Source organism: Pleuronectes platessa, chromosome 21 (assembly GCF_947347685.1).
Source record: "Pleuronectes platessa chromosome 21, fPlePla1.1, whole genome shotgun sequence".
Classification (NCBI taxonomy): Eukaryota; Metazoa; Chordata; class Actinopteri; order Pleuronectiformes; family Pleuronectidae; genus Pleuronectes; species Pleuronectes platessa.
In genome coordinates this window covers 8,489,400-8,505,162 of record NC_070646.1, presented here as the reverse complement: position 1 = coordinate 8,505,162, position 15,763 = coordinate 8,489,400, and the positions used below count along the sequence as shown (strand labels likewise).

The following is a 15,763-nucleotide window of genomic DNA, read 5'->3' as shown; positions in this document are numbered from 1 at the left end:
ATCAGATTATATCTGCATGCAAACGATGCATGAGTTCATTGATTGATGTCAAATTAAAAAGACCTTCATTTATTCCAGTGTTACACTCATTCCATATTTGCGTCCAAACATAAATTCAAGCTGAAATTCAAATCCCATTAATTTTTTCCAACCTTTAAACCCACAGGATATGTCCATGAGAGTGTGTGAGTCTCTAAAATTTGAATTACTGTAGAATTTCATTTGGTCAATTAGTATGATTTTAATCACTAGAGGGCATTGTTTAGCTGCAAAAAAAATCAAATGATAAGACTAGGATCTCACAGCTTGAGGACGCAGCAGAGGCGGACACACAGGATACCAGACTCTTTTCTCTGTGTTCTGTCTGACCTGCGAGCAGCATCTTCCCAAAACTTCTGACATTCATAAAAAGAAACAACCCATCCTTTGTTTTGTCATTACAGTACAGAGTAATGGCATGACTCATTATTAATGCTTGTTAAAATGTAGCTTTTTGGTATACGTTAAAACAAATTCAGTGTATGCAGGAAATAATTTGCTATGGCAATCATCCTAATTCTGAATTCTTCCCAAATGCCATGAAATATTTATTCTGTGTGGATATTATTAGCTTTTTATAGATTTTGAGTCTTAAACATGTGATAGTTTTCATGTAGGCAGGAAACATGGTGGGAACGGAGCAATCTGTGGGTGGTGAGGTAATATTTTGCATGTTTTAAGAAGAAGGTCAACAGGAAGCCATTAAAGGTATAAGTGAAAGTAGTACCTGGATAAATATTTACTGAGAGGTAGTGACTATTGTGAAATATGTACATTATAGCTCTTTCTGCGGGACCTATATTCATTATTAACAGCAGTCATGGAGAATTAAGCGATAGTCAAAGCTGTTTGTGTTATATTCTGGGTGTCTTTTCCTTCTTTCTCAGAATTCCCTTTTGCACACACTGATGTAACCTTGTGGGCAACCATTGTCTGTGTTCAATCAGTTTTGTTTACATAATATTTTTTGTTTTGATGCAATATTTTGGTGACAAATCCATCTTTTATAAAGACTTGCAAGGACAGACCACCACCAGCTGTGAAGACAGAGAATACTACATGTTATTGTCATCGCTCTGTTTAAACTCCACAGTAATGTTGTGCTTTTCCATTTGTGCTGCGGACAATATCAGTTATTTGATGGTAAGTGTGTGGTGCTTGTAAGGTTGACTTATATTCGTATATATTGTTACCCACAGCAGACACAGCAGAGATCCCAGTGCACCCTGCACCAGTAGCATCACCTGGTGGTTAAAGACCACAAATGCACTCACACATTCTGTGTTGGCATGTAGGAGGCAGCGTATCCATATCAATGAGATTGACTCCTTCTTGCAGCTGTAGCCTTGAAACCCTCGCTTGTGTGTGTGTGTGTGTGTGTGAGTGTGTGTGTATATGTGTGTGTGTGTGTGTGTGTTATCGAGCTGCCATATCCCTGCTCATGTAATAAGCAGAACGAGCAGCTGCGTAGTCTCCCCTCCCACAACCACCCACCCACCCTGGCACACAGAGCAGAGGTTGGTAGGGTCACTTTGTCCTTGAAAGCTTTGGATGCTCCGAAGGACAGAATTTAGATAAAGACGGCTCAATTCAGTTTATGTGTGTGTGTGAGTGTGTGTGTGTGTGTGTGTGTGTGTGTGTACGTGTTATCGTTAGTTACTGCTCTTCATGCACCAACACCGCACAAAAGCGACTCATGCAGAGAATGATCAATAGAAAACTTTATAAAATGATGTGCAAAAAACACACATATACATATATAAAAAGGCGAGGTCATTTGCAAACAATGAACAAAATGACATCACAACAATGACACGTCTCTGTCTTAAACGTATAGAGAAAGTGAAGGGTTGGAGGGGAAGTGTGTGGGCTGCAGGAGATGGAATGTATGAGGAGATTATTAATCAGCACAGGCCCCTGTGGAGCGCCTCCTAATGAATATCAATCAATTATAATGACTCATGTTAAATGAACGTCCATTTCTTGATGAGCCTACACTGACGTCCCGAGCGTCAACACCTTTGTTAAGTGCTCTCGCTTGTTTCATTATCTCAGGACACCAGATGGACGGCGTTGGTTACATAAGACCCTACCCGAGAGCAAAGTCAGATTATGTCTTTCTGCTTTTTACCTGTGATCTAAATTATTCTGATGCAACAGACTCCACCCGTCTGGCACGCGAGCGAAGTTAAAACAAACACAAGGAATTATCTAGGACAGCTACTTGACCTAGATTTTGGTCAAAGTATTCCGTTGTTTTTGTCTGTGCCCAGTTTGCCATTGTGCTCAGAGAAGAGGTTACGCACCGATGGAGCCAATATTATGTTTGTGTGTGGAGAGTTGTGTAACTGTGTGTGTCCATAATCAGCTTTGTGAAGCCTCTGCAAATGTGTGCTGAGATTTGTGAGTGCATACAGGAATCTGTTAATGTGTAATGAGACTTACAAGCGTATTGAGAATTGTACGTGTAGACAAATCCATAAATGCGCTTCTAGATATTAATGGACAAAAATGGGATTTGCCCCAAGAGCTGGGAATACAGACTAGCTATAAATTATAACTCAAGCTTGCAATTGTCATTTTAAACGTGATTTTAGGTTTCAGCCATGGAAGATCTGCAAATGCGAGTGGACACAGACAAAGTTCTACACACAGATCTGCAGGAATTTGCAGTTTTGTCTACATATATACAAACAGCAATACACATTTACAGTATTACACTGGTTGCAAGTGTATCACAAGGCCAACATATATCACCAACATATAGAAACATAACAACTATTAATTCTCACATCTAAGGTCAATTTAGAGACTCCAATCAACCTAGTTCCCATTCTGAACATCTTTGGACTGTGGGAGGAAGCTGGACTACCCGGGGGGAAACCACATCAATACGGGGAGAACATGCATACTCCACACTGAAAGACCCCAACCCAACCACGATTCAAGCCTATAACATTCTTGCTGTAAGGCGACAGTGTTAACTACTGCACTGCTGTGCTTCTGTGTGTATTGCTACAATACTGGCCCCATACCCATTGAACACATTGATGGTTGTGGTTCAGATGTCCAAAGAGTCAATGACCGATTATCTGGCCAAAGATATTGGCAACACACTTTGACTACATAAAGACTAAACAACTATAGCATGATGTCCACCAAATAATACGAAAGATGAGTTGAGATTTCCTTTTCAGGATTTAGCAGATGTGATTGTACAGAAAGAACAAGAGGACCTTTTTAAACTATGAGATGTTCATGAATTATAATCTGTATTTCTATCATAGCTAAAAAGCATTAGCTTTTTGAAAGACAGTCAGCATCCAGCATTGGCCACGGAGAGACATCTGGAGAGGTTTGCGGCAGTTACTGACAAGACAAACTCTCTGTCCGGTAAATCTGCGCCCGGGTCTTAAACAGGCCGAAGTGAGCCGCCAGGAGAAAGAAATCCCGTCTGAAGGTGCGGTTGAAGAAGGCGTACAGGAAGGGGTTGGAGCAGGAGTTGATCGGGTAAAAGAGGACCAGCAGGAGCTTGGACTCGGAGACTGTGATGAGCGGGCGCTTCAGCGCGGCTGAGATGGCGAAAAAGGAGATGGGGGCCATGCAGAGGAAGTCAGTGAAGATGAGCACGGCCATGCGTTTGGCCACACGGGTGTCGGCGTGGGCCGGCATAGACGAGGGGTTGCGGACGGTCAGGTAGATGCTCAGGTAACACGCACACACGCAGAAGAAGGCCAGGATGTTGAGGAGGAGGAGGGACACGACGTAGACCTGAGCCTCCGGGGACTCCACGTCCATGGGCAGGCAGATACTCACCTGCACCAGAGACACATACAGTGTTCAGGGAAAAGCCTCACTGAGGGTTATAAGACGTGTGTATGGTTCATAGTCAGATGCAGTAATAAACTATAAGACATCAACTGAATGAATGAATGTAGTGTTATGGTGGATCATTTGTGTTCATTTGGTGCATTTCTAATCTAGTCTGGTGCTTTACAGTAAGGTTGTGTCATTCACCCATTCACACACAGACACTCATACAGTCAAACAGAACCATGTGCAAAAAACTAACTTTAGTTAGTTGGATACTGGCATGTAGTATTAGATGCAGCAAGCAACACACTATGTGCAATTGTGCTAAAAGCAATACCTCAAAATGTAATTGTGCTAAAAAAGTGTAATTTAATGATCCTAATTTTAGAAAACATTACAATTGGTGTTTTTTTTTTGCAGATTTTTATCATAAGTTAGAATCTATTGCTTTTCCTGATCTGTCTTTTGGTTATTGTTTGGTTTCAGGCTATCAGTCGAATTTTTTTTGACATTTAACAATGTCACGTTTGGCTCTACAAAGTTGTAAGAGACATTTTCTGGTGTTTTATGGTCCATACATTTAATTCATCATTTGAGAAAAGAGTTATTGCAAAAGCAGCTAACCAATCATGGAATGGAGAATGTCGGGCCTGTACACCAACCTTGCTGTAGCTGCTGACCCTGAATGTTGGCAGCAAGGCGGCCAGAGAGGAGAAGATCCAACCTGCTGTCATGACGGTGCATGCGTGTCTCAGGCGGATTTTGCGGTCCAGCCGCAGAGCGTTTGTGATGGTGTGCCAGCGCTCCAGGGTGATCGCTGTTAACGTGAACACTGACAACTCACTGGCGAACACCTGCGGAGCACACATGACCTGTTTTCTAACCTGTACATTGATGAGGGTTGAAGACGCAGAGGACTGCAGGCGAGTTTACTCACCGTGATGAAACCTGCGGCCCTGCAGCCCAGGCCCATCTGCCAGTCTATGGCGTGATTGTAATACTCGCCACGTGTGAGCATGTCCACAGTCGCTATGACAGCCAGGTAGACGCCCATGCAGAGGTCAGCGAAGGCCAAGTGGCACATTAGGAAACGAGGAACTGTCAGTTTGGAGATGCTGCCTGAAAACACAGAGATGTAAACAGAAAGGTGAGAAAAATGGCTTAATTAAGTAAACAGGTATTTTACAGATTATTAAGGTACAAAGAGGGAATAAAGGCAATATGAGGACGTTTTTCAAAATGGAAATACTCGAGAAAAGTAAAACGACCTTAAATTTGAAATGTATTTGTACTTTACACCTCTGGAAGTCGTACCTTAGCACCTGACATGAGCTGGCAGATGAAGACATTACATCTCAACCGTCTAAAATATAACAAGCAAACTCTTCTTGTCATATCATAGATTCTGCATTAGAAATATTTTTCCTGTTAAATACCTAAAAGCACAAGGAGGACGACTCCGTTCCCCAGCAGTGCCAGGACAGAAATGATCCAGATGAGGACCCGCAGAGGGACGTAGGACATGATGTCCTCACAGGGGTTGAACTCATCGGGCATCGGGCTGCAGGTGATGGATGTGGAGTTCGAGCAGTGGTCTCTGAAGAAATTAAAGTTGTCCTGAGCCTTGGGCTGTGAGCACAGTGGGTTCCACCTCGATCTATCGCACAACCACAACAACAAGAAGTCAGTTTGGTAGTTTAGCATAATCCTGCAAACAGAGCTTGAATTTGAACAAACAAAGTAGCAAACAGTAATGAAAATTGATTACCTACAAATTGATGTAATGCATAAAATCTATTTCTGTTAGCCATTTTAGTTTAATCGTATTCTTTTGATTGCAAGTAACCTGAATGGTGATGTTTATTTTTTGTTTTTTATATGAAATAAAGGCAGAATTCTATTTCCTTTGGATCAAGCAGGGCTATTTCCCATTGTTTCCAGTCTTTAGGCTCAACCACTGTCTCCCAGCTCAGAGAGAAGCACTCTAATATGTTTCCTAAAAGGTTCAGAAACCTGCGGACACGTGTTGTGGTCTGTGTTTGTGCACCTGTTCCTGTGTATGTTCTGGAAGGCGCAGCAGTGTGAAGGGTACGTCAGTCTGGCCTGGTGCAGCTTGGTGAAAAGATGCAGAGAAGGAAGTTCCTTCAGTTGTTCGGTGGACTCTGCGATCAGCGTCCGGAGTCCTCCGAGGATGGAGTACGGCAGGGAGCTGAGGTTAGTGTGACAGATGTCCCTGAAGGAACAAACTGAATATGAGTGTTTATTAGATAAGACAAGATAAGATAAGATAAGTTACACTTGAGTGAAGCACGGTGGCACAAGATACCTGACGAGGATGTATACTGAGTTTGTCCATTACCATTATCTATCACTGACATACATAAACAGGTATATAGGAAGGTATGTTTACTATATAAATATGACTATACTAATGGTAATCACCATACTATAATAAACAGCAGGGTACTATATAGAGTGTAACTGTATAAGATGGGCACACACACATACACACACACACACACACACATAAACACAAACACACACACACACACATACATAAGAATGAGTTAACAATCGTATATAATACAATAAGGAGTGAATATTTAAATTGTATGTAATATTTGAGGACTTCACATATTTGAAATGTGTGTTGTTATGTAACTGTTTTTCACCTCCTTCAGTTAAAAGCTGACTAGAATGCTGATCAATGTTTTGGATTATAAAAATAAAAATAATTCAGTTCTAGAAACTTTTATAGACATAATCATGTTTACCACAACAACACATTCGTTTGGGTTTCTCAGCCTGTCTCTACGTGATGTATAAATAAAGTTATGTTCCTGCAAATAAAACATGTATCCGCTGAAGAATACACAGACTCCAGAGGCTTTAAGACGTGATGCATGAATATTTATGCCGGCAAAAATCCAGTTTTGCTAAGAATAAAACCACAAAACTCAAATATGCCGATCTTAAAAGTCACAGAGAGAGCGACGGTTTGATTGCCAAGTGATTGCTGGGATGGGGGTGTGAAAAAAACACATCCCAGCACTGACAGTAAACAGGAAATGAATTCTTTTTTCTGAACACACTTCAATGACCAAAAAAAAAGGTGTCATTTTGTTTGGAGGATAAACAGGTCTCTCTCTGGAATTCAAATGAACCTGCTCCGAGTTTATTTTTGACTTAAACCGGGCATGTTTCTAACCCACACACTTCACTTTGCTTCTTGTTCGTCTTCTACATCCTGACTTTAACCAGTTGATGATAAGTAGGGTGAATCATGCAGGCGTTAGTTACTGTTAGATGTCATGCTTACAGTACCACCAACTCACTGGAACCCGCAAAGGCGTTGGGATTGATGTGAGTAAGCTGCTGGTTGCCTCTCAGGGACCTGAGACGCGAAGATCGAGAGAAATTAAACAAGTGCGATGACTATTTGTCTATTTTTTCTCTCTATCAATCCTGTATTTGTAATTGTGTCTCTGCCTGTGACTCACAATCCGTGCATCTTTGTGCCGTTGAAGGCGTCACTTGCCACCTCCTTGATGCCATTTCTGGTGAGCCGTCTGTCATCAGAGAGAGAAGCCAAATTACAGTCATGTGGCTCCAACACAGAACATTTCCAACTGTTAAACTGAACTATGAAAGCTAATTTTAGTGTGGGTGCTTCTTTTGTCCACTGTGACTAAAGCTGTTTGAAATTGGTTATGCAAGATTTATTTTTCCTGGTGTCACTCCCTTTCCTGTAGAATTCCATTACACGTTAAAGTACTGGATCCAAAGTGTCACTTATTTGCTTTTGGACAGAGATTTAGATCGGAAGCTTTTAAAACATAGAAGGGCATTGGAAGGTTACATGAAAGTTAAACTCACATAAACAGTCAAATGCACTGACACTAGTAAAGGTAACAGTTGTGACAACAACATACTACATCAACAAAAATGGTGGCAGAGCAGTTTTGCATAGGAAGATTACATAAGGTTGTACAATATGCATACAGTATACAATATAGATAATAAATAATACAAATACTTTTGATTGATGGAATTTGCATTAACCTGCATTTTAATTTTGCAACTGCAAATTTGAACTGTTTCATATCCTGCTTGGTAGTTTAATGTCCAAAAATTAATAAAGTTTCACAAGGAATCATTTTGCAAAAATTGAATTTAAATACAGAACATATTACTTAAAATAACCGGTAGCTACAGCTGTCAGTAAAAAGTGGAATATTTCCATTTAGAATGTAGTAGAGTAAGAAAAGACCCAGAAAGCAAATACTCAAGTAAAGCTGTCCTTGTGCAAACTTTCCTCTTTTCCTAACTCCTTACGGCTTCTCCTTCACATCTTTCCTTGACCCTGTGATGTATTCCATCTGGGTCAAGGAACAGTGGTTAGGAGAGGAGATTATTTGGACTCTCCGAATGCAGCCTTGGTGCAGAGTCAGCAGCCTTAGGGTTTTATTTATTCACAAATATTTCTCTCGCCTTTGTATTGTTTACAATAGAAAATCAATCAAAGACAAAAGAGCAGGATTAGAATATAGATGGTTGATTTACTGAGCCTGGATCAATAGGCGTTTGGGATTTTTCATCAGCTTAAAGTAGAGGATGTTAGAAATAAAGAGTTGATCTCTGCAGTGGTAGAAGTGGTGAAGACAGAGAGCGGTAAAGAGGGCACAGAGCATTAGAGGCGACATTCATCACCGTGATGCCGCCTCGGAGCTCTGTGAGGGCTGTGCGTCTCTAAAAAGGAAAAGAAGTAAAGACGAATGCCTCACATCTCCATGATAGTTTGGGTGCAGAGGCCTCTGAAGGCATTGGAGGGGACTCTGGCTATGTGCTTGTTCTCCTGCAGGTCGCTTAAGCAGCAAAGACATAAAGAAAACACACGATAAAGAGCAAAACAGCAGATATACAGTGTACTATACAGATATACAGGTGCAAAGTAACAGGAACACTTGTGCCACTCTCCCTCAAAACCAGCTCCTATTAGAAGCTGGTAAATGTCACATGGGAGAGAGTTGGAAGATGGATTTTTCTAATAGGAGGGAGAAGGAACAGGCGGTTTAAATCTCTCCCACGTAGCAAATTCCTTTGGCCCATATTTGGTCTGAACTGTCATCTGGCCCACGTTCCCTGTGTAATTATGGCACTTGGGCAGTCTGTTCTTATTTGCCTGATCTGGGCCACAAGTGAGCCAAAACCAAAGGTGCCAATGGTGGCCTGGATTAGTTTCGTGCTATTTAGGCCATAATCGCCATTCACCATTTTCGGGTTACATCCGGCCTTAGAGCATCGTATCTTCGCCTTAAAGAGCCCACATTTGTTTTGGGATATTTGGGCCACATTTGCTATTTTACAAGTAGGCCACTTTCATTTTGTGCAGGCCATAAGAAGGCTAGTGGTGCAGGTGAAGTAATCCTCATCTGTATGCTGTCCGGGCTGATACTTAGTGTGTAGACAGGTTTTAACTACATGTTTCCTTCTGTGTGCAAACAATAGCCTTGACTGTCAGCTATATGTGGGACCCATGGTGTGTGTGTCTAAGTGTGTGTGTGTTTTTTGTGTTGGTGTGTGTGAGCATGCATGCATCTTTGACTTCATTTCTAAATTGCGTTGAGACTTACAACAGAAAGTCGGGGGCGGCCGAGTGGATCTTGGTGAAGTCTGGAAAAAAGAGGAGCCCGGTGTTGGAGATGGTCCTGTGAAGTGCCGATTAAAATGTTACTACATTCTCACCGTGACCTCAGAACAACACAACGACTGCGACAAAACCAAAGGATGTAGCATTCATTGTAATAACTCAGATTAGAAAGAACAAAACTCAACTCGTGAAACAGTTTCCTGGATGATTCCCGAGAGAAGTTCAAGTGGAGTCAGGAATCTGATATTTGTGCAATTTGGTTGGTTCATCATTATACATTCGGATATATGAGAAAACCATGCTATTTTTTCTTTGTCGTTTCATCCAGCCCTAAATTGCTTTATTTCAATTGATATATTGAAACTCGATGATGTATTAATTTTTAACACATTTTCAAAAACCAGGTTCAAATAAAGTTATTTTAAGATTTTGTCATATAAACATTTAAGAAGTAAATAAAAATACTGTGCTTCAGTAATGAGGTCATTTCAGAAATCAATTTTTTTCACTTCACTGCATTTATGTGGCCAAGTTCTTACAAATCAGGACAAACACCAAAGTAATAGTTGTGCTCATGTCACTGAGAGAGTTGACCTTTGTTCATGATAAGTCCCTCATAAACAGCTGCTTCGACATAACAGATATAAACAATTCAACATAATATATCTTGGAAACAAATACATTAAAATCTCTGAAAAAGTTTTGACTCATAACTTTCCCTGGGGTTTCTTCCAAAGGAACCAAGCTCATTAAAAAAAACATGTGTCTGGTCGAGTGGGAGCTGGTCAGAATTAGACCGGTCACCCTCGACCCATTTTGGTCTCATGATCAGTTGGTGAAATGCACGTTCCGGGTGAGTCCTCACAGATACTGTAGTTTCACGATGTCCCTGAATGCGTCTGGGTGGATGGACGTCAGGTGTTTGGACTTTGTTATGGTTCTGAAAGAAAACAGACACGTGAGCTCATCAGTGATATAAAAAATGACAGGACTTACAGTTACAGACGGGGGGGGGGGGGGGATACTTACATCTCACTAAGTTCGGGGAGGTTGAAAAAAGCATAAGCTCCAATACTCTCCAGAGCAATGTTTTCAGAGATGATGCTGCAGGGAAACACAACAATATGACGTATATATCTAACAATATCTGTCTGCACCACCCTGACCAGCCCACACTCCTCCACTGTTTGGGTGATCAGCGCTCTCACAGTTCGCAGCTCGTCTTGTTCCACAACAGAGACTAAACAGACGAGGATGTTGGATAAAATACCTCACGTGCAATGTTTTGTACTTTTTTTTTCCCCCCAAAAAAACTGTGTGCTTACACATCAGAGAGTCGAGGGAGGTTGGCGAAAGCAAACTCGGCAATGCTCTCCAGCCTTTCGTTCTCCAATATGGTGCTGAGGTGGAGAGAAGGGGAGAGAAGAGGAAAAGAAAAAGACATAAACTATGCTACAGAGAGAGTTCCTTAATTTAATTTAAACTTTAATCCCAAACACAGGGAGACATTTGTCATCTCATTGATCCTACAACACAAAGCTGAAGTGCAACAATCTCTACATATGGAGACAGGACGGCTCTGCAGACTTGACTCAATGCAAGTTTAAAAAAAAAGTTTATCACTAAAAGTTTGGAGAAATCATTACAGAAAAATTTAGAAAACGTAGATAATAAGAAAAGCGACTAAAAGTGGCATCCCATGTGCCAATTTTGAATCAAAAACATAAAATATTTGGGTATGCATCTACTGCATTTACATTTGTAGATAAATTATCATTTATATTTCAATTACGTAAACTTCTTTTCAGTTTGGTTACATTTATAAGATCAAATATACATAGAGAGATTTGCTGGTGAGGCCTTATCATAGTCCCAGCCCAACCTTTTTATGTTTCCTCTGTTTGGACTTTACGTATCTCGATTGTTTTGACCTCCTCAGTTCATTATGTTCCACATCAAAATATAAACATGAACGACACACACACACACACACACACACACAAACACTCACTTACAGTTTCTTGAGGAGCTGCAGGCTGGTGACGGCGCCGCGGGGAAACACTCTGATCTGCGTCTGCTTAACTTCCCTGTTGAAGAGTAGAAAAGTAACCACGTTATTACAGAGGCCAGTGTTGGTGAGTGGGTCAGATCGTTTTCACATTCTCTAACCTGTGTTTTCATTGATTTCCGGAGAGGGTCAACAGGACCGTGACTTTCTATTCACGTGAGAAGCTTGAACAGAAAATCTCTGCGCAAACTCCAAAGCTTTCTTTAGCGACTGGTTGCTGTAGGTCGGATCTAAAACAACAAGTCAGTGCTGCGTACTAATATCCCCCCTGTTCCTGAGCCTTGACCTTGGAGCGGAACAGAACAGATGGGAACACAAAAGGTCGCCTCCTGGAGGTTCACAGCACGTCTTCTGGGAATCCTCGCTACTCTTCGCCACAAAGTGCGTCCTCCTCTTTGTGTGGGTGTGTACGTGTGTTTGTATGCGTGAGATTATGTGTATCTGCACTCTGTTCTTGTCTGTAGGTGCGTGTTTGTGCAGAAGCTGTCTCACCCCCCCCCCCCCCCCCCCCTCCCGGCCGTGAGATTCCTTCGAAATGTTTCTACGGCCGAAACAACAGAGCCATGTTTACGCCGAGTGGCGGTCACCCTCGCTTGTTTCACATTGGCTCTGTGTCACCGTGTCACCGTGTCACGCACACCCTGAATCACTGGCACCACCTCAGGTCAACATCTTTAGAGATTAAAGCTGCACTATGTCGGTGCTCAAAGGAGAAATAAAACTCTATTCCTCTGAAAGGTTCAACATATGAGAAAATTCAGAGCCAAGGCACAGCTGTCTCCTTGTGGGAATAAGTTAGCTAGAGGCTGGTGGTGGCTTCATGTTTCTCATACAGACACCAGTCGCATCACTCTTTTAACTTTAAGGGCCCTCAAGAGAGCACACACCATCGCAAAGGCCCAAACCACATTTATATTATTCACTAAATCTGGGTGAATATTTGGATCTGCACTGACTTGCATACAGTCATAGACAACGGTCCACCAAACATATCAAGAGCCAGGAATCTGAGAAATCAACAAAACGGTTGAAAGATGTTCTCTCTCGCACTAATCAAGATCAACTAAATTCAATAGGTCCTTCCTCCCAGTTTCTGAGAAAAAATTCCCTTACGTAGTTTTTGTTTTATCCTGCTATCTAATAATCAAACAAACACAGAGACCCTCCTTGTTATAACTTTTAGCATTTTTGTCATAATTGCTGCTTATGGACGGTGGTGCAGACTTCATTGGAGTAGCAGGATTTGTGCTTTGTAACTTTCTTGACCTCTAGGAGCGCTGCGGAGCAATATTTTAAAAAGACAGTCCGGGTGTCAGTTCTGCGATATTCTGCTGATCAACAGTTGGAAGCAGTCACACGCAAAGTAGCAACGTGCCCACAGAGAAGAAGACTCCAGGCTACAGGATAAAACTTTTTTTAGAATTCATCACTGTGGTGACGCTGAGAGTCACTGATACACTTTGCAGTCATCCCCCGAATAAATAAATGTTTCTTAAATCCGTATTGGCAGGTTCGGTGTGAAACTCAGCAAAAAGATGACGAGCACAAGGATTAGGGAGGAAAGTCCAAAAGACTTTGCATCGTCACGAGGATCGATTTGAACAAAAGGTGGTATTATGTTGCATTGTGGGAAATGTAGGATCCATAGCACCCACTGTCTTTTATACATAAGCTCAAACAAGCAACTAAAGGCCTCTGTTGCTTCACTTTCAGCCGTTCTGCAATTGTCTCATAACTTTATGGAAGAACGCTACATAATTGCTGCAGTGGCCTGAAATTCCCCCGACATAAAAAAAATACAACAATCAATAAGAGGGGAAAAAGCCACAGATATTTGCGTTGATGTTATTGTTTCTGTGCATGAAAAGCAATAAGAGAAACAGAGACACAGGGACAGCTGCCATCACATTCCCAGCATGTCTCAGGCCAGTTTAGCTAATTAGACAAGGGAATAATAGACGTGGGAAAAGAGAGTAGGATAGAAGAATGTGGTGTTGTTCTCAGGAAGAATAGCACCAACCGCTCCATAATAGCTCATGTAGTCCTTTTTTTAGTACAGAGGCCAAACAGGAGGAAGGAATCAAGAGCTTATCTCAACCACAACTTGATTTTCACATTTGCCTCCAGAAAGGGCGAGTGCATCCTTTAACGTGTACTCACAGACATCGGGTGTTTCCGGAGATGTTGGAGGGAATCTCCGTGACCCCGAGTCCCAGGCGCTCGCAGTGGCGCACGGTACGTATGGTCAAGCTGGTTTCAGCTGCTGACCTGTGGTTCACCACAATCATCATCCACACTGTCACGCTCCTCATCACCATCATCACCATCATCATCTTTCCAGTCCGGGTAGTTGTATCTTAGCTTTTTGTTTTTTCCTCCTCACTTTGTTTTATTCTCCGTTCTCTTCTCCCACCTGGTGTTGACAGACATGCAGGCCTTCCATCAAAGCCCACACTCCACACGTGTTCCGAGTGTTCGTCCGTCTGTCCACCGCGGGTTCACTGACAGGTCGACGAGAGAAGAAGTGTGAGGTGCCTTCTCCCATGCAGTGGTGAATGGTGGGGGCGTGTGAAAAGCTTTATGTGTGTATGAGGATGTAGGAGGTCTCTGCTGGGCTGTCTCTCTCTCTGTGTGTGTGTGTGTGTCTGTGTGTTTGTGTTTCGGATATTACAAATAACACGCTCTAGTCTGTCCAAAAATCTGTTTTCACTTATTATGTCGCTCTTGAATGAAAACACGAATGCGAATACAATCTTAGTCCCTGAAAATAGAAAACGTGAAGTCAAACACATACAGATGTCCGGTTGGCTTCGTGGAGACTGAGTTTGTGTGATTTGACTGAAAACAAAGAGAGTTGGCTAATGCTGCTTGGAAGTTTTTGTTTTAGCTTATTTAGTTCAACATTATGAGGAAAGTTAGATTTAATGTTGATCAGAAAATGGGAGTAAGGCTTTTGTTGTGATGCTACAGTTGAACTGTAGTACACCTTCAATGGTTAAAGGCTCATAGGCGCAAGTATGGAAATGGACGGGGCCTTCTTTCTGTACTTTGTGTTCAATTTGTCGATACTTGTTCACGTTTTCCTAAAAGCTAACGGATATGGACAAAGCAGACGAAAGGAGCAGTACCACTGGAATTCATGGAGGGGCAGTGTAGCCAATAGTTCAAGTGAGACATTAGACAAGAGGAAGAAGTTCGAACAATGGCGGAACTTTTTGTGGCGAGAAATCCCTCACTAATCACTATATAGTCCACTGTATAGTGAGTTCGCAATAGTGAGTTTCCCACAATGCATCGGGAAAAGTAGTGCACAACTGATGGTCACTAACCAAGCAATATATACCATCATGCATTGCACTCGCGGCTGAGAGACTAGAGGAGCGAGGGCGGAAGCAACAACCCGACCTGTTGTACAAATGTTAATAGAAGCAGAGTATCACAACACAAAATGCAGGAAACAAGTTTATTTCTACATTCAAAGATCATTATTCAGTATGTTTTTTTACATTAAAGTATTGAGTGTAAAATATTTATTTATACATCAAATTTACTGCGTGATTTCCCAGCGAATCATTTATTAACTACATTTAAAAAAGACTTATGGGGGTGAAGACCAAAAACAAAGTACTGGTTGGAGCCCAAGAAAGTTTTAAAGTTATAATATAATAATATATATATAAATTCAATCGGGTTTAGATTAAGTTAGAAATGATTGATACATAAAACTTTCCAGGTCACATGTCTGTGTTGATAGATGAGCAGAGCTTTATAGTGACGGACAAAATATTAGTATTTCTATTCCACTCTCCGCACCCAAGCAGAGAGCCAGCTACCAAGGACACTTATCAGTCACTCACACACAGGCACTCACTCACACAAACACACAAACACACACACACATACACACACGCACACACACACAAAAAAATCTAAGTGAAAAGCAATCTTCTTACTAATCTTTCTTTGTTACATTTTAATCTTTACATTTCTTCATCTCCTGCTCTTCACACATTGCTGTCTCTTGTGCTGATAAAAAAAGTGTGTGTGTTTGTCTGTGTGTGTGTGTATGTTTGTGTGTGTGTTTTGCAGTGGGAACTTCATGTGGAGGCTCTGTGTGATTTATTCCAAAGCGGAAAAAACGCAGCCTTGAGCTCCTGACATGACCCCCCCCCCCCACACACACACACTCATAC

General features: G+C 41.7%; 1 protein-coding gene across 2 annotated transcripts; it reads right to left on the bottom strand.

Annotated features, from left to right (window-relative positions):
- Nucleotides 1-1,747: 1,747 nt before the first annotated feature.
- On the bottom strand, nt 1,748-14,425 carry fshr (follicle stimulating hormone receptor). 2 transcript variants are annotated; one of them, XM_053413298.1, is made up of 15 exons: nt 13,954-14,425; nt 13,731-13,838; nt 11,518-11,589; nt 10,828-10,902; nt 10,532-10,606; nt 10,368-10,442; nt 9,486-9,560; nt 8,637-8,717; nt 7,353-7,421; nt 7,172-7,246; nt 5,900-6,085; nt 5,289-5,509; nt 4,790-4,971; nt 4,515-4,706; nt 1,748-3,855 (listed from the first exon to the last, which is right to left on the bottom strand). In XM_053413298.1, the coding sequence occupies exons 1-15, from the start codon at nt 13,998-14,000 to the stop codon at nt 3,406-3,408; spliced, it is 1,983 nt and encodes a 660-aa protein (XP_053269273.1). In that variant the 5' UTR covers nt 14,001-14,425; the 3' UTR covers nt 1,748-3,405. The 2 variants fall into 2 exon arrangements, with proteins under 2 accessions (XP_053269273.1, XP_053269272.1); XM_053413297.1 differs by having other exon boundaries at nt 13,731-14,424.
- Nucleotides 14,426-15,763: the final 1,338 nt, after the last annotated feature.